Source organism: Fusarium fujikuroi, chromosome FFUJ_chr06 (assembly GCF_900079805.1).
Source record: "Fusarium fujikuroi IMI 58289 draft genome, chromosome FFUJ_chr06".
Taxonomy (NCBI): domain Eukaryota; kingdom Fungi; phylum Ascomycota; class Sordariomycetes; order Hypocreales; family Nectriaceae; genus Fusarium; species Fusarium fujikuroi.
In genome coordinates this window covers 611,755-636,021 of record NC_036627.1, presented here as the reverse complement: position 1 = coordinate 636,021, position 24,267 = coordinate 611,755, and the positions used below count along the sequence as shown (strand labels likewise).

General features: G+C 49.8%; 7 protein-coding genes; 5 read left to right on the top strand and 2 right to left on the bottom strand.

Moving 5' to 3' along the window:
• Positions 1 to 837: 837 nt before the first annotated feature.
• On the top strand, positions 838 to 1,646 carry FFUJ_05566 (uncharacterized protein; the record flags this gene model as incomplete). XM_023578791.1 has 3 exons in its annotated part: positions 838 to 976; positions 1,030 to 1,358; positions 1,413 to 1,646. The coding sequence occupies 3 exons, from the start codon at positions 838 to 840 to the stop codon at positions 1,644 to 1,646; spliced, it is 702 nt and encodes a 233-aa protein (XP_023431742.1).
• Positions 1,647 to 2,180: 534 nt separating this feature from the next.
• On the bottom strand, positions 2,181 to 4,593 carry FFUJ_05565 (related to phospholipase a-2-activating protein; the record flags this gene model as incomplete). XM_023578790.1 has 3 exons in its annotated part: positions 2,181 to 2,959; positions 3,006 to 4,491; positions 4,546 to 4,593. The coding sequence occupies 3 exons, from the start codon at positions 4,591 to 4,593 to the stop codon at positions 2,181 to 2,183; spliced, it is 2,313 nt and encodes a 770-aa protein (XP_023431741.1).
• A 1,490-nt stretch (positions 4,594 to 6,083) lies between these two features.
• Positions 6,084 to 7,282, top strand: FFUJ_05564 (related to UNR-interacting protein STRAP (serine-threonine kinase receptor-associated protein); the record flags this gene model as incomplete). XM_023578789.1 has 4 exons in its annotated part: positions 6,084 to 6,234; positions 6,282 to 6,321; positions 6,368 to 6,463; positions 6,511 to 7,282. 4 exons carry the CDS (start codon positions 6,084 to 6,086, stop codon positions 7,280 to 7,282), a joined length of 1,059 nt encoding a protein of 352 aa, XP_023431740.1.
• Positions 7,283 to 7,939: 657 nt separating this feature from the next.
• FFUJ_05563 (uncharacterized protein) lies at positions 7,940 to 9,028 on the bottom strand (the record flags this gene model as incomplete). XM_023578788.1 has 3 exons in its annotated part: positions 7,940 to 8,473; positions 8,538 to 8,577; positions 8,721 to 9,028. 3 exons carry the CDS (start codon positions 9,026 to 9,028, stop codon positions 7,940 to 7,942), a joined length of 882 nt encoding a protein of 293 aa, XP_023431739.1.
• A 2,613-nt stretch (positions 9,029 to 11,641) lies between these two features.
• On the top strand, positions 11,642 to 12,397 carry FFUJ_05562 (uncharacterized protein; the record flags this gene model as incomplete). XM_023578787.1 has 2 exons in its annotated part: positions 11,642 to 12,017; positions 12,096 to 12,397. The coding sequence occupies 2 exons, from the start codon at positions 11,642 to 11,644 to the stop codon at positions 12,395 to 12,397; spliced, it is 678 nt and encodes a 225-aa protein (XP_023431738.1).
• A 5,489-nt stretch (positions 12,398 to 17,886) lies between these two features.
• FFUJ_05561 (related to myc-type bHLH transcription factor) lies at positions 17,887 to 19,186 on the top strand (the record flags this gene model as incomplete). XM_023578786.1 has 2 exons in its annotated part: positions 17,887 to 17,934; positions 18,272 to 19,186. The coding sequence occupies 2 exons, from the start codon at positions 17,887 to 17,889 to the stop codon at positions 19,184 to 19,186; spliced, it is 963 nt and encodes a 320-aa protein (XP_023431737.1).
• Positions 19,187 to 22,381: 3,195 nt separating this feature from the next.
• Positions 22,382 to 23,808, top strand: FFUJ_05560 (related to dis1-suppressing protein kinase dsk1; the record flags this gene model as incomplete). XM_023578785.1 has 3 exons in its annotated part: positions 22,382 to 22,602; positions 22,657 to 23,237; positions 23,300 to 23,808. The coding sequence occupies 3 exons, from the start codon at positions 22,382 to 22,384 to the stop codon at positions 23,806 to 23,808; spliced, it is 1,311 nt and encodes a 436-aa protein (XP_023431736.1).
• Between the last annotated feature and the right edge of the window lie 459 nt (positions 23,809 to 24,267).

Here is a 24,267-nt window from a genome sequence, read left to right as displayed (position 1 = left end):
TGAAGAACCCGTGGTCCAACAAGCACAAGTTGAACTAGTCTCTCGCCGAAAATGCAACGATAGCACAGAGTACAGAGAGTAGCCAATCACGGGCCGTACTGATAAGAGCATCAGCTTACGGTAGTGTCTGCGTCTGTGCTTGTCCAACTTGTGTGTCCTAGTGCCCTGGATGTGACCATGGCATGGATCTTGGCGTCTACGCGGCACCCTCGCCCCGAGCCTCAAGCTATCACTCACTGAGAGTCAGAGTCTGAGAGTCCCATCATCAGATCAAAACGCGGCTACGAATCGTTCATCGGCTCTCCTGATCCGATCTTTCCATCAAGTGAGTCGACCTCTACCGTCCCTTTCTTCCTCCTCATTAACCGGCATATCCTATCACCAACCCCCGCCCCTCTACCCCATCAATTTTTGTTTCTTATTGGCCGCCCACTGAAATAAGTCTAGCGCCAGCGCTTAAAACATCTCCAGTCACAGCCCAGAAACGCCCTGTAGCCCTGTAAATCACTCATCCCGCTGATCCCATTGGGCGTGTGTTCCCGTTCTGCAGCAGGGGTCACACCCTCCAAGATGCATCGTCAACGGCCTCTTACTGGGCCATCACATCTGAGCTTGAGCTGGGCGGCTGCAAACATGGCCACTCTGTGTCTGCCTTAAGACCAGAACTCGCGGCCTCCTCTTCCTCTTCCTTTTTCTCCGAAGAATTCTTTTTGCAATCTATAATCGTTGGTTCGTGAATTTGATGTTCGAGGCTGAGCCTTGTTCGTGGTCTTTGTCTGTTTGCTAGAGTACCTATCCATCACCCAATACTACGAGATATACACACAAACCGCAATCATGAGGACGTCAGCATTCATCTCGGTCCTCCTCGCGACAATCGTGTCGGCACACAGCGTCATTACCTATCCCGGCTGGCGAGGAAACAACCTCATCACCAACGCAACATTTCCCTACGGCATGCAATGGGTCTACCCATGTACGTCCCCATCCTCTCCTCTTGACCGTGTCAACACCAATTAACAGCATCAGGCGGCGGTCACAATGTCACGACAAACAGAACATACTGGCCCACAAGAGGCGGCGCTGTCGCTTTCCAGCCCGGCTGGTTCCGTGGCCACGAGACAGCCTTCGCCTACGTCAACATGGGCTTTGGCGATGATGGTCCTGATGGCGGCCCAGCAAACATGACACAGCCCGTTGTCCCCATGTTCCAGATCCTCGGTCCCACCAACAATCCCTTCCCAGGAACCATCTGCCTCCCTCAAGTGCCTCTGCCCAAAAACACCACCGTCAAGGCAGGCGACAAGGCTACAATCCAGGTCGTAGAACTCGCCGTCCACGGCGCAGCTCTGTACTCTGTACGTCCCTTATCTCCCTAAATTCTGTGGTGAAGGTAAAATTAACATGCCCAGTGCGTCGACATCATCTTCGCTGAACCAGGAGACAAGAGAATCGCCGAAGTTAACGAGACAAACTGCTTCAACTCCACCGACATCGGCTTCGCAGAAATCTACACCATCACGACCAAAGCATCCGGCTCCGACGCCTACGTTAGCGAATCCGGCGCGACACAAACACTGCGCCAGCTCAACATGGCAGGCTGGCTACCGCTCGTGGCAGCGGGTGCCTATGCCCTGTTTGCGTGATTGATGAGAAACCGATACGAAAGAAAATTGTACAAAGCATAATGACTGGCGTTTTTTAACGGGTGGGGAATATTTTGGCATATCCCTGGATTGATTTGGTACTATTTATTATATCCCTTCATTTTTATCTATATAATGTTGCGGTTGTCCTGAGGGGACCGAGAAATCGCACGTGGTATGGTGTTGGAGGAGCTTTATTTGCTTCATTCATTTGAGACACCGCGTAGAATGAGAGTCTACGACTATTCAAGTTCACAAACTGTTCCATTCATGTGACAGATGATCGCTGGAATGAGATGTTGAAGTTTTGAAGTGAGATGAAATAAGACGATGCCTCACAATTGAGATCAATTGACAGCCGCCTCTCACAACGCCAGACATCACTCACCACAAAGCCCTTGTGTACAATGTATCACATTCGTCTACCGCTAATTCTATGTAATTCTCTTTTAATTCCGTACATCCGTCGTTCCACGTCAAGAATAACCCGTCTTGGCGCTGCCCGCCTGCATACCCGTCACCATTATATCACATTCACGGAGCAACCTTAGCGCACTCGGCCGCGACAGACTTGACACGCTCCTCAGAGCTTCGTCCAACAGCACTCTGGATCCACCCCTTGATACCGAGATTAGCCGCCTCCGCCTTTGATGCGGAGAGCAGTGTGCCGAGCGCCACCAGGGCGCGGTATAGAACCTCTGAGTCTGTCTGACCATCGCGGGAGAGGATCGTGCCGAGAAGTATGGCGAGACGGCGACGCTGGTCGGGTGTGAGGAGACGCTCGCGATGGACGAGCACTGAGAGGTTGATTGCTGCGGTTGTAGCAGCAATGAGGACGTTGCGGTTGAACGGCCCGATGGGTTCCGAGGAGACACCAACAATACGTTCCAGGAACGAAATGGCCTCGTCCGATTGAGCACTAACAATCGAGCGGCCATTTGCGGTGGAGAAGATGTTGGCGAGGGTACGCAGACCCATCATGGCAGCATTCTCATTGGGAGTTTCGCCCTTGGGTAGAGAGGACGCGAAAGCGAGGTCGAGAAGGGAGCCAGCAGTAGGGTCAGAGAACTGAGCGACAAGAGGGTACTTCGCGACACAGCGAAGGAGATCAAGACCGGCGAGACGGTCTGAGTAGGGCCATTGTGTAAGGATGCGGACAAGAAGAGGCAGGGCTGTTTGCGGAACGGGTTTGTTAGACTCAAGCGCGGCGCGCAGCTCTGACAGCACAGATTCATCGGATGGGTTCAGAGCAGCGTCTTTGCGACCCGATGAGACCATGTTCTTGTTGACGGTCAAGATTTTGTTGAAGATGGCTGGCGCTGTCAGTGATTGAACAAAAGCACAGAGACAAGAACTGACCTTCGTATTTGGCTGCTGTAATGCTGAGGTAGTCCTTCTGAGGGAGCACCTTGGGCTGGGTGTTCTCACCGGGTCGGTATCGCGACTCGGTGCCAAGAGGATCTGGTCCGCTTGGCTCTGAAGTCTGACCAAGAGTAGCTCCCTTGGTGTTTTCCGTAATGAAGTTGGCAACGTTGTCAAGATACGAAAGCGGTAGTTCATTGTCGCCCAAGAACTTGGTGGCTCGCTCGTAAGGGTTCTCAGAGAGGTTGTAGGGGAGCTTCAGAGGAGGCTTGCCATCCTCAATATCTACATCAAAGACGTAGTCGTACATCCTTCCTTGGTACTCAACCTTCTTGCCAGTACTGGCGACAGCATCAACGACAGTACCGACATTGACCCATTGCTGTTGGCTCACTGACCACGTATGAGCAGTAACATTGCCATTATCCTCCTTGATCATCTGGACCTGTCCCTCCTTCGTGCCCGCCTTAGTGGTCAGGAACTCAGGGCCAGGGAGCTTCTCCTTGTTGACACCCCCGACCTGTTGCTGAGGGATTGATGACGCCTTGACAGACTCCTCAAACTCCTTGAGTGTCGCTTGGTCGGCAGTACGATCGGGACTTCGTGTAAAGACGCGGGCAATGCTGTCGCTGGCACCCGTAACGATGTCGCCGGTTTCGGGGTTCGCAGCGACCGTCCATACCGAAATGGCGGGATGTGTGATTGTCTGTACACATTCGGTACCCTTCCATACCCTGACGGTACGATCCTCTCCCGAACTGACCAGCTCACCTGTCGGAAGACTGGCCAAACAGTAAACAAAGCTTTCGTGTCCATGCAGCTCGGCGACTTGTTGACCATTCAGCTTCCACAGGCGGATTGTTCCATCGTTGCTTGCGCTCGCAATATCTGCACCACTGGGGTGACCGTTCGGTACACGACAGAGGGCGCGGACAACGTCAGGTGTGTGGATGGTAGAGCTTGGCGACACCTCACCGGCGGTAGACTGCCGCAGGTCAAAGATACGGATGCTCTTGTCGGCACAACCAGTCACTACTGTGTGATCATCAAATGCAACAACGCTCCAGACGGCCATGCTTTCGTGGCCGCTCAACGAGAGCTCTGTTTCCCACTTCTGAGGGCTCCATACCCGCGCCTGACCATCCCAGCCGCCTGATACCAAGTATTTGCCGTCGGGTGAGACATCGAGCGTGCAAACGTTGTGAGAGTGACCGATCAAGAGGCGTTCGGCGTTATCGGAGCTGGAAGCTTTAGGGGACTTGACTTCGATGATAGTATCCTTGCCACCAGAGACAACATAGCCATCTGGGTGCTCACTGGACGGAGGGAAGAAGGAGATGGAGTTGACGTATTCGGAACCACGGCTGACCAGGGTTGCGTCGAAGTTCGGGGGAGATGCTTGGGTGCGGCGCCATATGCGGACGCTGCAATCGCGGGAGGCGGTTAAGACGGTATCGGGAGAGGGGAAAGTTGCGGCTCGAACCTATCGATCCGTTAGTGTTTCGAGATGCAGAGAAAGTCGCCTAATAATGCCTACATCGGATTCGTGCCCGACCAATTGTGCCGACAGCTTGAAGTCGGTCATCTTTCTGGAGGTTGGTTTGATGGATGGATGAATGATGAGAGTACGTGACACTGCTGAATGCAGTGGAGGGGGGAGCTTGATGAATTGACTGGACGGACGATGATGCAACAGGGTCAAGAAAGAGAACGGCCTGCTATCTCTCTAAGCAAGGGTAACGCCAACGACAAAAAAGGATGAATCACAGGGAGTATGAAGAGGTTGTATCGTCAAAAAGTCATCAAAGGAACGTGACAAATCGTAGAGTTGATCGTTGGTCAGTTATGGAAGCTGATCGATTGATTGCCCCTTCCCGTCAGATCTGTCCCGTCCAGCTTAAGCCACAACTCAATGCGTCACGTCACTAAGCACCAGCCACCTCCACTTGGCCGGCATAAAGTATCGCTCGGGCTTTAATGTCGTGAGCTTTCGGGCATTATTGCTTCGCATTTAAGCATATTTATATACATTCCATGGGAAGACTAAAATTAGATTGCTGCATGTATCATAAGTTATCGTTCTACCTTCATGGTGATACTGCTTTAGCAAGAGTTGGGCAGAAATAGCTGTTGAGGGGACTCAGGAGAGAGCAGTACTGTATATATCTTGCGTGGGATTCCGGTCCTTTTCTCAACACTACACGCTGAACCAAAGACAATCTACACATCCAGGCACCTTAAGACCCCTTACTCTCTGTCTCACAAAACAATTCCTTGTTCTCTACATCAATATCTTTGTCTCTCAAGTCACGTCAAGATATTGCAGCCCCCAATTATACCCCGCTTTGTGGCGGTGCCCACCGGAAAGAAGGGCCCCGTCGTGTAACCCCGCCTCGAGGCTGCAAGAAAACTTAGGAACTCTACCCTAGGACGATCAAAATATTAAGGCAGCTCTAGCTAAAGTTTAGGCTATTTTTTACTGCATTTATTTTGGCATCTTCATCTCAAGTCCCAAGTTTTCTTGCTCCTCAAGGCCCGCTGCTCAAGTCGGGCAAGCGTGACCCTGTCATTTTGAATGCGCGCCGCTGTTTCCTTCCCTGTCCAACCTGTTTCGTCCTCCCCGTCTTCGCAAATATTTGGCAAATCCATCACCGCCCTCCTTTCCTCTCTCCGTCTCTCCTCTCCTTTCTCTTCTCAAGGGGGTTCGCTTTGGGGGCAACATTCACGCTTTCTTGACCTCACGACACGACCCCATACAATCACGACCTTGACGTTCCGCTTCTCTATCTCTTTCCTTCAAGTTTTGGGCCCATCATTGCCATTTGCTCGAGAAAGACGCTCCACACTTCTGCGACGACACGCGACAAGCTCTGCCACGAGTCACGATCCAAACCACTCTTAACGACGCATACGACTGTTACGGCCTCTCTCATTTCCAATTTTGACATCCTCGATTAATATCGGGTATCTTGCTCCTTTCTAGACCGACATCAAATACTACAGCTGGCCGCAATTGGCTAGATCCCCATCAGCAAATCGATTCCCCGCTCGTCTTCGCTTCTCTATACTGTCGCAATGGCTTCCGAACCTCGACAATACCATCCTCTCACCTGCCACGGTCATTCCCGACCTGTTCCTCATATCGCCTTCTCTGGCTTTGAGAAGGAAAATGAGAAGGAGATCGAGAAGAAGACCGACAGCTTCTTTCTGATCTCAGCCTGCAAAGGTGCGTCAATGTCTTGTCTCAACAGAGCGCATATTGACATGATATAGATGGCAACCCTATGCTTCGAAACGGTATGACTGGCGATTGGTAGGTCACACTCAACTGGATCTGGTAGCTCTCCTGACTTGTATAGGATCGGCACTTTCATCGGTCACAAGGGTGCTGTTTGGCAAGCTAGACTGAGCCCTGATACCTGCAGCGCAGCGACCGCATCGGCTGATTTCACAGCGTGAGTATTCCCCTTCACAGAACCCAACACTGCTGACATTTGCATAGCAAAATTTGGGACACCTACTCTGGCGAGTTACTCTATACGCTTCAACACGATCATATTGTCCGTGCGATTGCCTACCCTCCCGACAACTCTGATCTTATTGCGACCGGCGGTTTCGAGAAGAAATTACGCATCTTTGATCTCTCCGAGCTGTCTTCTACTGGGTCCCCTGCTACAATCCCCGCCTCCGCTGGCTTCGAGATCGGCGAAGGCGTTCATACTGGTTCGATCAAGTTCATTTGCTGGACCCAGGACCCTAACATTGTTGTGACCGCATCCGACAAAACAATCCGATGGCTCGACCTGCCTAGCCGAGCCTGCATCCGACATGAAGTCCTTGATGGAGACATCAAGTCTTGCGAGATGGTGTCACTGGATTCGCAGTATGCTTCCCCTACCGACATTGGCGGCGGACTGCCAGTTCTCGCTGTTGCTGCTGGCAAGACGGCGTACTTTTGGGGTGGCCGCAATGCTATGGATGAGCTCAAACGCTTTCCTCTGACCTACACCATCGCTAGTGTTGCGCTCGATCTCAAGGGTCGCAAGCTAGTTGTCGGTGAGGAGCCCGGCACATGGGCCAAGGTTATCCGATACGACGATGGAAAGGAACTCGACGTACACAAAGGACATCACGGACCTATCTGGTCAATTGCATTCTCGCCTGATGGCAAGATGTATGCTACAGGATCGGAGGATGGTACCATCAAGCTTTGGAAGAATTGTGAGGGCTTCTACGGGCTCTGGCGCGGAGGCGGAGAGAGAGTCGCAGAATAGGAACGCAGACTGATCTCTACATCCACGGACAATTCGGAGGCGGATGCCAAATCAGAGTTCTCGTTTACTACAAAGGGTAGTAAGCGTGACATGGCCAGTCGCGCGAGTCTTGGACGCTCGAGCAGAACTGGAGGCAGCGGGCAGTCGTACCGAACAGGCAGTCCTCTTGGGTACCTGTTCAACCATCATCACTGGTGATTAGCTGTATAATGTCGGAGTTTGTTGACAGATGATACATGCATTTTGAAGGGAGATCGAGAAGTTTTCTATGTTAGACACGACACAGTTTAGTGGAGATGGCCTCAGAGGCCGATGATTGAGGCAACAGATTATATACCTATCTACAGACGCTTTAATACAATAGTGTACTATCAGCCGTCTATCTATCCAGTCCGTCTAGTCAATCCCAATACTCTCATTTCACCTGACTCTAATCCCATCGTCCAAGTAGTCTATGTACTCTCTATCTAAAGAAAGCTCATCTTGTCTACCTAGCCACAGTTAGTCAGTCTCTATTCTACGGCCAAGATCCCAATTCAGGGGGCGCATACTTAGCATTGCCCAGAAAAATTTACCAAGAGGAAAAGATCATTCACAAAATGTGGATTACTCTTACTTCTGCAACAGCTTACGAGGACACATCTACTAGGGACAGCCCTACTTGAATGCTCGCATCTCGGCCTCACGCATTGCTCGGCGATCAGCCTCCACGACCCGACGGTCAAACTCGTACTGGTAAGTACGCTCATACTGGGTCTGGCGGTTGGACCCGCTGTCGTCGAACGTCGCAATCGCACTGCGGCTCTTGACGACAACAGCCCAAGGTTCATCCTTGATGGTTGGGATGACTTCCCAAGGCTTGGTGGTGTCTTTGGGCTGGTTGACAGTATTCTCCTTCTGGTCGCGGTTCTTATCTTCGTCGGATGGGCCCTTGATGAAGGCGGTCACCTTCTTGACTAGCATCGAGAACATGATGGGAGGTTGGCGTGTTGGCTTGTCGTAGCCGGGGAGTCCTGGGGATGGTGAACAAGGTTGTCGTGTAAGGCGATTCAGCTCAGCTGTGTAGGCTGATGTTGGTGAGTCGGAAGTTCCTGGAGATAGCGAAGAGGTCGTGGTGTCAGGTGTCCAAAAATGGGTGTGAGTAGGTGTTGGTAGGTTGGTGAGGATGGTTGCTGATTGAGGAAGTTCCGGCTGGAGGTGATGTCGAGGATGATTGAGGAGAGGAATGAGAGGGCCAGAGAATGGGATTATATACGGTCAATCTCGAGGCGATGTTGCCGCCGTCGAGATATCTCCTGTTCCACTGTTACTGGCGAGTTTCGTCGAACAACCAGCATGTCTCTCTGTCCATACCAGTCGATGCACACGCACAACTGGACGTCGCAGTGGCAGTGCAGTCGCCAAGCTGGAAGACTAGTTCATCCAGCGGCGTGAATACAGGAGATCCTCCTGTTCGCGCGCATTGATCTCGAGTTCCTCTCTCAAAGTGCGAGTGTCATCGCTGTTCGCGAGATCACCATCAAGTTCATCATGATCGATGAAGTCCCACTCCTCGCCGGTCTCAGTATCTGTAACAGTGATGCTGGGGTTGCTGCAGAGCTGGTACTTGGGCTTCTGCTCCTTGAGATGCTGCTTGGGGGTCTTGGAGAAGGTTGACCAGAGGGTCTTTTTGAGGCTTGACATCACGCGCGAGGCTTTCTTGGTGGCCTTGCGACTGGCGTCGGAGGGATAGATGAGGTTAAACATGACTGCGATGGTGTTTACTTGTCGAAATACTGGAAGTTGGTGGTGTTGATGGTGGTGCTTGGTTTGGCAATCAAGACTCTTGTCGCAGGATGCTTGGGGCGCAAACAGAAGACCAGGCAGCGGAATAGGATGAAAGAGAGAAAGTAGAGACTGCCTAGGGATTGAACGAAAGATGTTGTGCATTTATTCTAGTGACTGAGAGTGAATCAGCGTCCACGGCGGTTGTTCTCGATCAGTTCACTGATTCAGGCGGCTTGTGCGCGAGCACTGGCAGCCGTCACAGAGGTATTAACAAGCTAAAGAGCTCCATTGTTAGTCTTATAAGAGTCGGAAAGCCAATAGAAATCTCCGAGAAAATGCTAGATGAGCTTTTGATGAAAATGGTGGTTGAGGGCTGTTCGATTGAACATCGCTGATGAGGGCGGCTGTTCCGTTACCTCAGTCTGTCGCGATGAAACAGCTCGAATAAGCCGAACTCTTGTAAACATACTCCAATGGACCTAGCGACACAGGATATTGTGAGTATTATGTAAAAAGAGCTATCGTTGAGCGCGCGCAATGGAGTGGCTCGATGGCAATGATTGACGATTGACCAGCGGAGCGAGAGCGGCGACATCACAACCTGGCATTTCTCGGGATGAATTCACTATATTAACTACCTCAAGGCATTAAAGAGACCCATAGATTGTGCGACAAACACTCTATCTCCGTATCTTTGATGTTCAGTGGTAGTCTTGACAGTCTCACAGCATCAGAGAGAGTCTTATGGCGGACTCCAATTTGCTGCAGCAGACATCGAAGATGAGTCGCAGTCATTTAGAAATGATCTAATGGACCCAGAGAAATAATACATGGAAAGAGCTGAGTCACAAGAGCTTTCGTTTATGGTGTGTGGTAGAGTGTCTTGATGATGAAGGTGGACGATTGACGATTGTGCAGCAAAACCGTGAGCGAGGACATCACAACAAGGGCCCCAATTGGGCCAGTATCACTTCATTGATCTTCACAGATAAAAACGAGGTCCCCCAACTGGACAAGGGACAGTTGATCTCATTATCCTTGTTGTTTGGAACGGCAGCGTTGCCCAATCTCGCAGCATCAGTGGGAATGTTGTCGTGGACCTGAGCGTTCCACGACAGCACATTCAAGACGACTTGAACTTTCTTACACATGTCTGAACGAACAGAGAAATGAGATCTATTTAGAACCAAGTCAATGAGGCCCTTATTCGTTGTATGCAATGTGTACCGATCGCGATAAATGACAATTGGCGACTGCGCACAGAAGGACGAGCGGCGACACTGTAACCGACGATCCAATTAACTTATCCCATATTAGCGAGCACCAATTTACAGAATAGAGGTCCCCTTATCGGTCAAAGATGAGTTGATCTCAGTTTATTGATGTTGGGACCCTGGGACGCAGTGACCGAGAGTCTTGACCAGTCTCGCGATTCAGTGAGATGAACACAGCAATTCCTGGCAACAGAACATTTGAGATAGCTGGAGCCCCTTTGAACATAATCGAATGGATCGAGTGATAATTTTCATTGTAATGGCCAAGAAATAGAGCCTCATTTCGCTCTTGTTCGATATGGTGCTTGCGATCACGATTGAAGATCAATCATGTCGAGAACAACGAGCAGCGACGTCACAGCACAGCGCCATGATCTGTACTCACCTCAATGAGTCTGAGTATGGATATTAAAGCCTATTTCGTTAGATACTGAGCATTTTGATCTCGATACATCTAATACTGAGGTTCTCTGGCACGGTTGCCGGCAATCTCATAGAAACGTTGTCGGAGAACTCAGCCGCGACATACCTTGTGTCATAGCAACAAAGTAATGAAGGTGGGTTGGGTTCTTTCCGACATAATTTAATGAGTCTTGCAATATTGTACTGTGCGAAAGCTGAGCCAGTAGAGCTTTTGTTCGATATGAACAGACATGTTGCTTGGGCGGTTGATCGACGATTGCGCACAACGACGAGCGCCGATATCACAGCATGGCGCCCAATAGACTATAGCCACTACAGTGAGCTTTCAGCTACGCATAATTGATCAATTAACTGGGAAATGAGAGTTTAGTCTCAATGAGTTTGATGTTGGGATCGTCGAGCGCGAAAACGGCAGTCTTCTGCCATTTCTAACGTCAAAGAGATCGCGGAACTCGTCGTGGAGATGGCAGAAGAACAATATATATGAATAAAATTCATACAGGCATACTCTAGTAAGCTTTGAGATACAGCAAATCACTTAAGATGGGTTAATAGACCCTTCGTTCGGCATGGGAAAAAATGCTGCTTCGATGGCAGATTGACGATTGTGTCCAGAACGACATCACAGGAAGACTTGTGATTGACGAAACTCATGATAGTAAGCATGAAAGCATCTAAGATCGATCATTTAGTTAGAGCCTGAGTATTGCACTTCGTCATATTTACTTCTGAGCCCGTTCGACGCGACAACGGCCGTCTGGGTCAGTCTCGTGGAGGATGTTGTCGCAGACCTCGATTGGGAGAATGCCACAACTCATGGCAAAACAACAAACTAGCTGGTCAGAAGTATACGAATAATCCTATAATAGACATAGCGAAACAGGATATTGCAAAAATGAAGTCAGTTGAGCATTTGTTCGTCGTGGGCGATGCTCGATGGTCAATTGACGAACGCGCAGCGAGGCAATGGGCCGCGACGTCGCGACAGGATGTTCCCATCGTCAGACCTCTTTTTAGAGAGCATACGATCTATTGCTATGGGGGTATCGATTGGTGTAGTTGCAGTTTATTTCCCTATCTTCCTTCTATGAACAGCAAGAAGCGAACGACGAGTGATGAGAGAGCAATTGAGGTGCATCGCATCGCATCGCATTACATTGCATCTCGCGGCGGTAGACTTGCTTTTGCATACCTCAAGACAAGCCCTCTATTGATCCTCTCGAGATCTCAGCTCTGCCAAATCGCATGCGGCTCTGAAACGGCACCTTCACGTTGGTTATAACAGCCCTGATGTAGTTGTCAATACTCTTCACCTGACGAGAATGGACACTGACTGCTAACCTGATCAGACTGGCTATCTCTAGGGGTCTACAAGAAGTCGTACTCAATTGGATTTACTCAAGATTTCTACTTTAGACGCAACCGCGACGTGCGGCTATGCGACAATGCCCTTGTCTACTTGGTGTCGCGATTGAACCGACTCGTCAACCCGTCTCCATGGGGGACTACGGACCAAATATCGGTGAAAGCTAACATCAGTGAGCCTCAAGGAACTCTCAAGGTTCAAACTGGTCCAGGTTTTAGTAGCGATGTCTATTTCTGCAACAGTGTTCTCCTGCGTGTCCAGTCACGAACAGCTCCGTCGCGGTGATTGAACCAACTCAACACTTTCGTGACACGATGTCGACTGCGATGCTAGGCAAATTGGATTAAAGAACTTGGGTCAAAGAATTCAATTAGCTCTTCTAAAACTTCCACTTTACAGGGTCATATCGTAGTGACTCGGCTCTGCGATTTGTCCTCGTGTTGAACGACGAGCAGCGGTCGCAATTAAACCAGCCCTTCAATGATCACCTCACTGTATCTCACTCTACATCACCCATCCAGACTCTAATCTACAAGAGATGAGCATCAATGGATTAAAATTCAGTTTCTACTTCATTGCCTCTCATTAAATCTCAGTTAACGACCCACGATCCGACATCACGACGTCTCGGCTCCCGTGTCGGCCGATACGGAGCCGGACTTCAAGCTCAGTCACCAACGGTAAATGGCCAACGATCAACCCGAAGCACGCCAGCACTTCCGCTTACATAGTAGAACTCAATTCCTTCGACCTGAGACCGCTAAAAAAGAACCGCCGCATCTAAAACCCCCCGCCTCTTCCGGCATCGCAGTTCTCAACCAGCAAGAGCACGAGTTTCGCGCATGCACGCAGCCAAAAGAGATAAGAATAGCCAGCCACCTCCACTCTGTCAAAAGACTTAGCGCGCAATGCCATGTGGAAAAAGCGCCAAGATCTTCAACTCGACCTTTAATATCACCGGATCCGTTGACAGTGGATCAAACTCATATCAATCTCACACAATCATTCAATGAGATTGTGCCTCGTGCCAATTAACTTCACTGGAGGGCCCCAGATCCCAGATCCCAAAGATTAAAATCGCGGCTCCGAGCTGTCCGGTCCACGGTGTCAAGGCCGAACGAGAGCAAAAATTCCTTACACATGGCTTAGGCATCTTTTGACGTTTGCGTCTGGAACGGGCTACGACCGGGATAAGTTCGAAGGTCTCATCCTTGAATCTTGGCTACAAATCAAGTGGATCTCAACTCATTGCGAGATTGGCGAGCTGAAGGCAGCGTATAGCCCAAAGAAGAAAGGAAGAGTGTCGATCAGTGGGCGGTGCGGGATGTTACAGTGCAGCAGACGAGTTGAGTGAGATTCGGCAAACAAAGCAGAGAAGAGGGAGATCCTGCAGCGATGGCTTGGCTAAGATGAAGAGGGGGGGACAACTAGACTGCGTTATGCAGTGAAGGATGCACTGGGCATATGATGTCGATGCACGTAGAGCAGGGAAAAGAAAGATGGCAACGAAAAAGGATGTGATCAAAAAAGACCTTTTGTCGCAAACGAAAATGCAAGAAGGAATAGGGTGGCTGATTAAATTGCATGGGCAAGTCTTTGTTTGTTCGGGCACGAGTTTTATGAGACATCATGTTTTCTCGCTGTTGGTGTAACATCTGAACCATCCGGGGTCGAACACGAATTGAGGGGAAAGCTAAAAGAGAGAGGCCTCAAGACAAACGGCGGCCAACGCCAACACCAACGCCAGCGTTTTTGTCTCAGCGTAGCATTCAATCAATTAGAGACAAAAGAGAGAGGAATGTCTCGAGTTACAGCACATGAACGCCACAGCGGAAACAACGTTTGACAAAGGACGAAAACGACACCCGTGAATTTGGGGATCAAAGCTTGGGTAGCTCATGTGGAGACAAGACGAGACGAGACGAGACGAGACGAGAGAGAAGAGGACAGAGCTTCTCCCCCCCGCCCGCCCGAGCGAGCACCAACTGAAGCATGAGTTTATGCAGGGGTCCATTCACTGTGTGTACGCATACACAGCTTCAATTGAGAAGAGAGGAAATAGCTTCAGGTTGTACAAGGAAGAAGAAAAAAAGCTTGGGTGACATCACTTCTCCCCCCCTCGAACGATTGAGGGGAAATGACAAGGAGTAGATAAGGAAATGGAAAGAGTCGAGATGATCGTGCTGCGATGTACAAGCACGGACACTGGACGCTGCCGCAATCGAACCAAGAAATGTGACAGACGAGGTTAACTCAGATACTACGGAGACGAGAGGGACGGGTTGAGATGAAATGTCAGCGCTTGTGAAGCAATTGCCGTAAAAAGAAAAGAAAAGAGAGCCTTTCTTGGGTACATCATGTATTTTGCAGTGAGAGTCAATTCAATTTGCGGAGAGACAGAGACAAGCAGCATCCCATCGACACACACTGTTTTATGGAAATGGTTAGCCGACGCGGCCCGCTGCAGGGACGTTTGACGCCGGGCCATGTCAATAAAAAAAAAAAAAAAAAAAAGAAACACTAACAACAGAAATTCAATTCCTCTCCCTAAACTCAATGTAACTGTGATTGATTCAGCTGCGCAATCCCGTGAATTAAAATTTGTGGCTGATTTAGATACAGCACGGGCAAAGGAATGAGATTGAGTCAAGATGCTCTGCCTCGTGAAGAAGAAAGAAAAAGTGCGGATCCGAAGGCTTGATGATTAGCTTGACACGCTAGGACAGGGCTGATTGACATGCCAATTTCTGTGGGGATGATCAACAGACACTTCAACGTCATATCGATCCTTCACAAGATTCAAAAAACAAGAAACCGAGGAAGAAATACGATGGTGAAGAGGATCATATCAGAGTAACCATCTGTAATTGCCCATCACTTACCCATCGCGATGAGCAAGTCCCTTGCTGCTCCAAACCCCCTTCAACGTCACCACCGTCTATGTCTCAGCCCTCCCTCTCTGGAAGAATTAGATGCCACTAGCCGCGCCGCAAGATGCCGCAAAAAGATGCCGCAAGCTGTCACCCCTTCTCGGTGTTGCTCTCCCGCCTGCTACGGTGAAGACCCGGTGAATCTTGAGACCTCATTAATTAAAACGCGCCGATACTGTAGACAGGCCCGCGCTTAAATGGCGATTCCCGAAACACCGTTCTCGTGACACCGTAAAACACACCATCAAACGGACGACGACAGGCACGTTTCGACGATTATTTCCCGCGATGCAGCCCAGGTCCCTTTTCTCTTCAGGATTGGTGGGGGAGTACATCTAGTCTAACACGTGCCCTCCGTTCCGGCCCCCTCCGCTCACGCGGGCATGGGCAGGTCAAGTCCAAAATGGGCTGTTGGCAAGATCAGGCCACTTTTTGGAGTTGGACCCCGGTTATTTTCACCACCACGGGTGAAATATCGACGATACAATGGGGGTCAGTTTCAATGATGTGCAGCTCTTTGCTTTGTATTTTTCCCGGGACAGCGGACGGGAGGCTGCTTTAGTGGTGAATCATCGACCCATTGCGACGTAATTGACCCGATGAGCTGTGACGATTTTGTGTCTATTCAGAGAAGATTAGATTCATTGAGGTAATTACACGGACAAAGTCTCGGGAGAGAAGTGATGCTGTTTGGTGGATGAATTGAGCATCACGGGTAGTGGCAGAAGCGTGCGCTGAATGAAGATGGAGGTTTGTTGATTGAGAACAGACGTCGACATGGGCTGCATGCACGGCATTCAAACAAGTGGGAACACGAAAACATGTGTATACAGTATCTGTCTGTATACCCTCACATCTTGCATCCCCAATTCTCGTTCCTGGATTGCATTTCCCTTTTAAATGTATCCGCTTCATGCTACACGACGATAACACAATCCCTGACCCCGGACCGGTCTCGACCATGCGGTTTGATCATATCAGCATGTAAATCTGCACGTTTACGATTATTTCCCGACAATTGTCTCACTGCGACTCCATCTTCGGTGTTCGCCAAAACATAGAACGTTGTGTTTGAGCTTCTAGGCCTCGGGATGTTTTTCGAGCCCACGAAGTGTCCAACGGCGATTGACACGCTGCGCTGCGCGGAACAGTGCCGGGGCCGGACTGTACGTATTTGGGGTGGGGGGGCGATAGGCGAGGAGCGAGTTTCTGTTTCGCTTCGGTGAATGCGGCTTAACTTGTGAATGAATGAATGAAAGAGACGGCAAGTGTTTAGTGCTGTTTTATTTTTACATTCTAGCTCTGGCTTGACTGGGCTGAGGCTGATGGTGGATACTGTCTCACGAATTATTGAATCCTTTTGATGGATATGCTTAAGAAATGGCCGCGTAGCGCAGTGTCTGAGCACGCATGCACTCGATGTGTTTGTGTTACATTCACCGTTGGAAGGTAATAAAAAAAATGCGTGTCTCGGCACAAACCCAACGCCTCAAATGACAATGTCTTGAATGATAACAACGTCGCCTACAGCTTGATGTCTCGCCACGGGACAGCTTTCGTTTGACAAACGGCGAGCCAGAAATGATTGACTCGCGAGTCATGATTGGGCGGCACGGACGAGTCTGACAGCTTGTGGGACAGGGATCAGTGCTGTTCTGGACCTTCTGGAAATTCCGAGGTGCATCGGGTAAGGAATTCTGACAGCTTCTGCACTCAACTGCATTAAACCCGGAAGCATTTTTAATTCGGTAGATGCTATACCACGACGTGTCAACATAACACCAGCTGTCAACATCCATTACACTAGGTGTTGGTAGAGAAAACGTATGTAACTGGCACAGCGAAACCCTTCTACAGCCTCGCTTGCATCCTCACGCACAGGGCACTCGTTGGCTCTGGTAGACAGCCATTCAAGTCTAGAGCGCGGCGATCAAAAACGGACGGACGGGGGGAAGCATTTCAGCCGCTGGGAATAAACGGAGTTCGTTTGCGTGCGCATGTGCGTAGCCGCTCACTTGAGTGTTTGGCTTGTCTCAGAATTAAAAAAACAGGATTGGTTACTTGAGATCTCGATGTACAGTAGGTAGATACTTGTTATGGCAAACGTTGTGAAAATCGCATTCCCTGAATTTACAGGGGGGTCACCGAGGTGAGTGAGGATGCTTCAGTGACCGAGGAAGAACGGAAGACGGAGTGCGAGGGCCCCCGAGAAACGAGCGAGAAAACGACCCATGATGGGATCAAAAGTGGTCAATTAAGTTGCCCATCCTCTGAATCCCATCCCATGGCCCATGTGCTAGCTGTCTTCCGTGTCTTGCTTGTGTCTGTCTGTCTGTCTCTTCCCGGCTCAGTTATCCTTAGCTTAGCTTAGGTATGGATAGTTAGTGTCTACCCCCTGGACAGGGCCCTTAGTGCTACACCCCCGCCAAGCTCGGCAGCCCCCGCCGCTCGACCAACGGGTCGTATGACGCGGAACAGACTCGTCGGGCGCTGTCGCTCTGTGCTAGCAGCAATTGAGCAGCGTAGGGTTCTTTTTTATTTTCATTTGTTCTTGTTTCCATGGTCTATATATCGCTTGCCCCGTCTGACCATTCTCTGTTTCTGGAAGCATAGCCATCGATATCTGAATAACATAACATCACAGTCCTCTCACACCACGCACGACTCTCTCTCTCCATCTCATCTACAGCAGCATCTCGTCTCACTCACACACACACACACCCCTGGCGAGTATTAGACATATCCACACGCCCCGAGCAGCAAAGATACAATACCATACAATATCACCACCTCAGCCCTTCAAGCACCACCATCAGTCAACCATCGACTCTGCAAAACCTCACAATGGCCGACATATCATTCGACTACTTTGACCATCCCCAGAACAAACAGGTATGTTTTGTCGGTCCTTTTTACCCTACAGCGCAACGAACCTTACCTCACATTGGACCCTGGCCCCAAAAGAACCCTTGTCTGGGGCATTTTGCTTCGTTTATATGGCACATGTTTCCCCTCCTTCGTCTGCCCCCTCACCTCACCTCACCTCATCTCAGCCCACTCTGCCCAGTTCGAGTTACTCGACTCAACAACATCTGCAATCTATCAATCAATCTCATCTTTATATCAAGACTCTCTCACCACAACTCACCCCATTTGCTCTCTTACTCTACCATCTCATACAAGCTCATCTCATCGTTCATCGTCTTGATCACTCTAACATTCACCTCAGCACCTTGTTCCTACATCCTTCTACGACCCTGCAGACTTCAGCGGTGACTCGGCCCATTCTCCCGACTCACCACTCTCGCCCGTCTTCAACAACCCTTATCAGCTCCCCGTCTCCAACGACTGGGTCAACTGGGACGACAAGGCTACGCTATCACCTGACCTCGACGCCCTCCCCAAGCAAGAGCCCTTTGAAGGCATCAACCTCTCCACCATCCCATCACGGAACAGCATGGAGCTCAGCCCCGCCATCAACCCACACGACCTCTCCGGCACCATCTCCGATGCTGTCCCCTTCGGTAGAGTAGGCCTGAATGACATCGACACTCAGCCTCTCTTCCAGACTCCCATCCCTTCCATCTCTTCTCAACCTCCTCATCTTCAGTCCAACATGATGCACTCTACCTCCAACCCATCTCAGATGTCTTCCTCCCTCGACAGCATCAACTCCAAGGATGCCAACGGTCGATATCCCTCCCGCAAGCGCAAGTCCTCCGGTTCCGGAAGCTCTTCCTCCCGCTCTTCTACCTCTCCTCCTCCCGCGACGCGTCGCCACTGCTCTCCTCCCAAGAAGACAGCCCACAACATGATCGAGAAGCGATACCGCACCAACCTGAACGACAAGATCGCCGCCCTTCGCGACTCCGTCCCCGCTCTGCGCGTCATGGTCCACCGTCTCGAGCAGCCCTGCGCTGAGACCATGGAAGAGGACGCCGACGAGGATCTCGGCGGTCTTGCACCAGCGCACAAGCTCAACAAGGCCACCATCCTCAGCAAAGCGACCGAGTACATTGCGCACCTCGAGAAGAAGAACAAGAGCCTCGCCCGGGAGAACAGCCAGCTACGGAATCGCGTTGAGGGCTTCGAGATGATGGTCATGTCGCGAGATCAGGGACCCCCAGCAGGAGTCTGGGCATAGAAAGCAGAGACATAGAATTGTGTGCTTTACTTTTGCTTTGTTGCGATATTATTGTTTGGATCGGCACAACTGGAAACGCAATGCTTCGAGCTTGTGTGATGAATCATGATATCAGGCGTTTACTTCTGGCGTTCAAGACATGGATTGGGAAAGGCAATTGTGTTATTTCGGCGCATTGAGCGGACATTCTGCCATCATATGGGCTTCTACATAAAACGCAGGAATGGTTCCTGGATAGTATAAACAATCTCCAATACATCTAATGTCCTCTTCAATCTTGTTCTCTCTCAGTGACACTTTGCCGCTTCCGCCTCTGATTGACTTCGACTCACGATGGTGCAAGTTGTTCAGCACTTCACATGCGTTTGAGCCTTACCTTCGCTTGCCGGCCTCGTGGGTCCGTCCATGCAGGGACTTTAACGAGGGACAGGGTGTATGTGAGATGACCACGTGCATATCAGGCGTGACATCGGTAGATGGAGAACGAGAAACTGACGTGGCGTGATGGGCATCAGGCGACTATGGGTCGGTGGCTCAGACGGTTTGGTGGCTGATGAGGAATAGAAACGGGTGATGATGGTGAGAAGAGTAGCGGTGGATTATTGTTGAAAGGATGATATAGAGTGAAGTGGTATGTTATGGATGGTGAACAATCGTGGTTGGGTTGGGGGTTGAGGGAGTTGGGAGTTGTCATGACGAGGATTGGGTGAAGTTATGATGGGGTCAATGAAGAGAGGGGAAGAAGCTAGCTGTAGCATTTTAACTAGTGAGTCTGTTATACTAGAGTGGCTCAGTCATAAGGGTAACTGTCTGCTAAGCTCAAGTTGGCTGAGTTAAGAGTTGTCATGATGAAGGGGCCAGGAGGTGAGAGTTGAGAGTTGAGCGTTGCTACAAGAGTCAGGCTAGTGTAGAACGAATATGCCTTAGCGCTGGGCCTTTGATACTGAATTAACTATGTAAATTGAACTGCCTGTACAGCATTCAAAGTCGTATTGAGGTTGATTTTGTGTCGATTGCCTGAAGCGAAGACGGTGTAAGTGACCTAACCTGGACAACAAGTGGAGGTTTAATAACCTATACCAGGTCTGAGTGATCTAATCTATAGGTACGACCTCGAAGCGTCGCAACCATTACAAAATCACTTCCGAAGTACAAGGTAGTACGCTAGAAATGAGCGACTAACACAGAATATAAGAGGTTACAATGATAAGGCCTAATACTACTACCTAGGCCGCTGCCATCAACTGAAGCCCCTGCCCGGTTGATGAATGGATTTCGTCTGTACATCAGTAGTCTTACGAAATGTCACGACCTTAAACCAGATCCATATTCTGGCAACTACCAAACAGATCAGTAGAGCCACTTGACTTTGAGACCATCCATTACATCAACAGTAAGTGATAAGCCGACATAGGAGGCATCAAGCAGCACCACTATTACTCCCAGGGGCAACAGTTCCCACGCACCAGTCATAGATGACAGCGTTCAAAACAACAAGGTCATGCATTCTAGAGGCTTCACTACTAAGGCGAACCATTTCTTCCTTAAGGTAAAAGACTAAAGCCTTCAGTGGTCAGAAACTGCGGAGATTAACCAACAATTGCCTGAGTGGGAATGTTCGCAAGGGGTTCTTCAGGTGCAATATTACACGAAACTCAAGAAACACAACGAACATAGAGGGAAAGCCCGTTAGACAAGCCTAAATGTATTTGAATGACAGACCAATTATAGTATGTGTTCTTGCACTATTGGTCCGTCCTGACGGTTGTATCATCTGTACGTGCTCTTGGACCCAAATGCTGCTAATCTGATCCTGCAAGACGAGTATATGCACCCCAACCCCATTTCGGTAAGCTCTCCGCCACAAGTAAGGACTGTCCCTTGTAAGAAATGCCAATCAATCTATTCGTAGCCTGCGCGGTATTTGTATACGGGATCGAAGAGTGGGTGCTGTAGGAGCTCCTTGTCAGTAACCCTAGATGCATCTGTGTCGAGAGCCGCAATCTTGATGCTGAAGAACCTTGGATGCTTCTGTCGCCGGGCAGAAGTACAAAGCTCTTGTGGGTTCGCAGATCCCAATAGTTGGTGATTAGAAACGAAATAGTTGATAATAGAGGCTGCTGAGATTTGCCAGCCCGCTCTCGTGTCATCACTTTCTCTTGAAGCCTGCTGAGCAGGCTGGACATTGAAACGAATGTCCGGATGTCCACTCCCGTACTCCGTAATCCCAAAACTCCCAGGCGCCTATTTTCGCATCACGGCGGTATATCTCTTCTCATCTTTCTTCCAGTAACTCTTCTTGGTAGGCTGGTACCGTAAACAATCGCAGCAGAGCGCTAATGTTCGCTTCTGCCGCCGCCCGAGCGCACCTGAAGGGGCCAGTCTTCTCATCAACATGAACATTCTATCGCAGAACGGGGCGGGGGGGGGGGGGGGGATATCCGTGCTTCGAAACAGAGGGGATCTTCACGACGAGGAACGAAGAAATCTGGAGTAGACGTCTGCAGGTGAGTGCCAAGCAGAGCTGGTCTATGGGTCGGTGACGTGGGAGAAGAGGATGAGGAGCAACTCGGTTGGAAGACGAACGAGAGTCGAAGATACCGTGGGCACTGCGCTTAAAAGCTGATCATGGATTCGTTAGATGAGTCGATCTGAGTATGGGAAGCGTATGATTACCTCTTGTGGAATGATAAAGGGCACCGAGTCATGCGGAGCCATCACTGGCTTTGAGATGGCAGTCGGCATGTCGCACAGCCAGTCCCTAATGGGTCTGCACTGGAGACTAGAGTACTGAGCGTGAAAATGACGACAATAGTCTTGAAGAAAGAAAGAATCGTTATCGAGTTGGTTAACTTGCGTGCCCGTAAATGGAGCTGCGTAGTTCTTACGTCCCTCGCATCGGCGTCGGCTGGGTTGTTGATAGGAAGCTCGCTCAGATACCAGCTTCGACACCGTCGGCCAGTGTTAGTAGTGAAGCAACCTACTGAGGCTGGTTATTTAGGCGGAGGCCTCAGGCAGCAGCATCTTTACTGGATTTCAGTACAGGGAGGGTCTTAGTGCTAGAATTTCTAACTTTGAATAATCCTTAGAAAATCACTTAGACACTCCCCAAGCTCTTTTTGCTTTTCTACAGAACTCTCTATTGTTCTTGCACAGAAACCTAACCGCTATAAACAACACATCTCTGTCGCAGCCATGAGCACTTCACCTCCACCAACCCCGCCTTCAAGGGCACCAGGTGACCAAGAGCGGCGATTTAAGGATATTAGGTCGCCTTGCGAATGGATAGAGGACTACCGCCCAGGCGGCTTCCATCCAGTGCACCTCAGTGATTTATTTAATGATGGCCAGTTCAAGGTGATCCGGAAGCTTGGAGAGGGTGCTTACTCAACTGTTTGGCTTGCACATGACCTGAGGTTAGCTAAATAAGACTTGCCTGCATTTTAGTCACTGGCTTATGACATCCTTAGAAACTCTCGCTATGTTGCCCTCAAGATTCTTATCTCAGAGAAGACAGAGGAGACTAGCCACGAGTTGCATGTCTTGCACCATCTTGCCAAGGTTGCCCCCCAAGATGGGATGAGGCATGTTACTCAACTTCTTACAGACTTTGTACACAAAGGCCCAAATGGCACCCATAAATGCCTTATATTTGAACCCATGGGCCCATCTGTCAACTCTATGGTATACGAATTGCCCCAGTTCAAACCACGCAAGTATGGAATGAAGATTCGCTATCCCCCCCAGATGGCGAAACGCATCCTCCTGCAATCCTTGCAGGGGTTGGAATTCCTTCATAAAAATGGTGTTGCGCATGGAGATTTGCAGCCCGGCAATATTTTATTCTCAGTCCAGTCTATCGATTCCCTTGATGAGACGTCCCTCCGCCAGGAAGAAGACGTCCAGACAAAGTTAATCTCGCCTCCTGTAGAAAGACTTGATGGCAAGCAAGACAAATGGGCGCCGCGATATCTCTGCCTTGCTCAACCATTAGCACCCTACGCGAGTGTTTCCGAAAACCTCCGTGTCAAGCTCTCTGATATGGGTGGTGGTAAGTCCCTTCTCCTCTCCTTCAGATCCGTTTCTACTCGAGATGTAACTTACAACGAGTAGCCTACTTTCTGAACGACCCTCCCAAGAAGCCCATCACACCGCTTGGCCTACGAGCGCCGGAGCTTGTTCTCATGGGAGAGGTGGACAAGTCTCTCGATATCTGGAGTTTTGGTTGTCTTGTTTTTGAACTCGTCACCGGACAGCCTCTCTTCTGTACTCCTGCATACGGCGACAGGACCGAAGAAGATGATAACCATATTCTTGAGCTCCAGGCAAAGCTTGGCCCACTTCCTGATGAGCTTTACAGCCGCTGGGAAACATCTTCACGGTACTACACAAAGGACAGAAAGCTTTATAATTGCCAGCTTGGTGGCATTGCCGAGGGTGAAGAGCCGCTTATGCTAGAACAGACTTCTATGGAGGAAGCCTTCGACTTGGCAATCCCGGACTTGACTGATGAGGAGGCAGAGAAGGTCAAGAGACTTATTCGTCGAATTCTTCAGTATGATCCTTCCAAAAGACCCATGATCGAGGTTATTCTACGTGATCCGTGGTTTGCGGAGGATTAAACCCCAGAACTAGATTTTGGTGCGCAAGGCATGCAATGGTTTGCTGTACAACACCAATGCATACTAAAATGGTATCTATAGAACATTCAAGAAAGGGTTCATGTCTATTTCCATATTGTAAGTGTCTATAGAGATACGTTTGGAGCATCGTTATCTTTCTTATGATTATCTTAAACTGGAGACTCTCGTGTCATTCAAGGAATACTGTAGTCTAGTGTTTGTTGCACGGCCATTCACAGACTTGTCCTTTGGAACCAAATAGCGATGTGACAAAAGCCGATGAAAACTCTGTACTTGTTCCGAAGCCAGTAACCCATCTAAACTTCTAGTATTTGGTCATTTATGACTCTGTTCAGGCTGTTCGTGTCTCAGAAACCACGATCTACGCTCGAACAAGCGAGTTCGCTCTGTTTGTTTCCGGTATGACCTTGGGCAATTGTGTTGGGTAGCTGGTATACT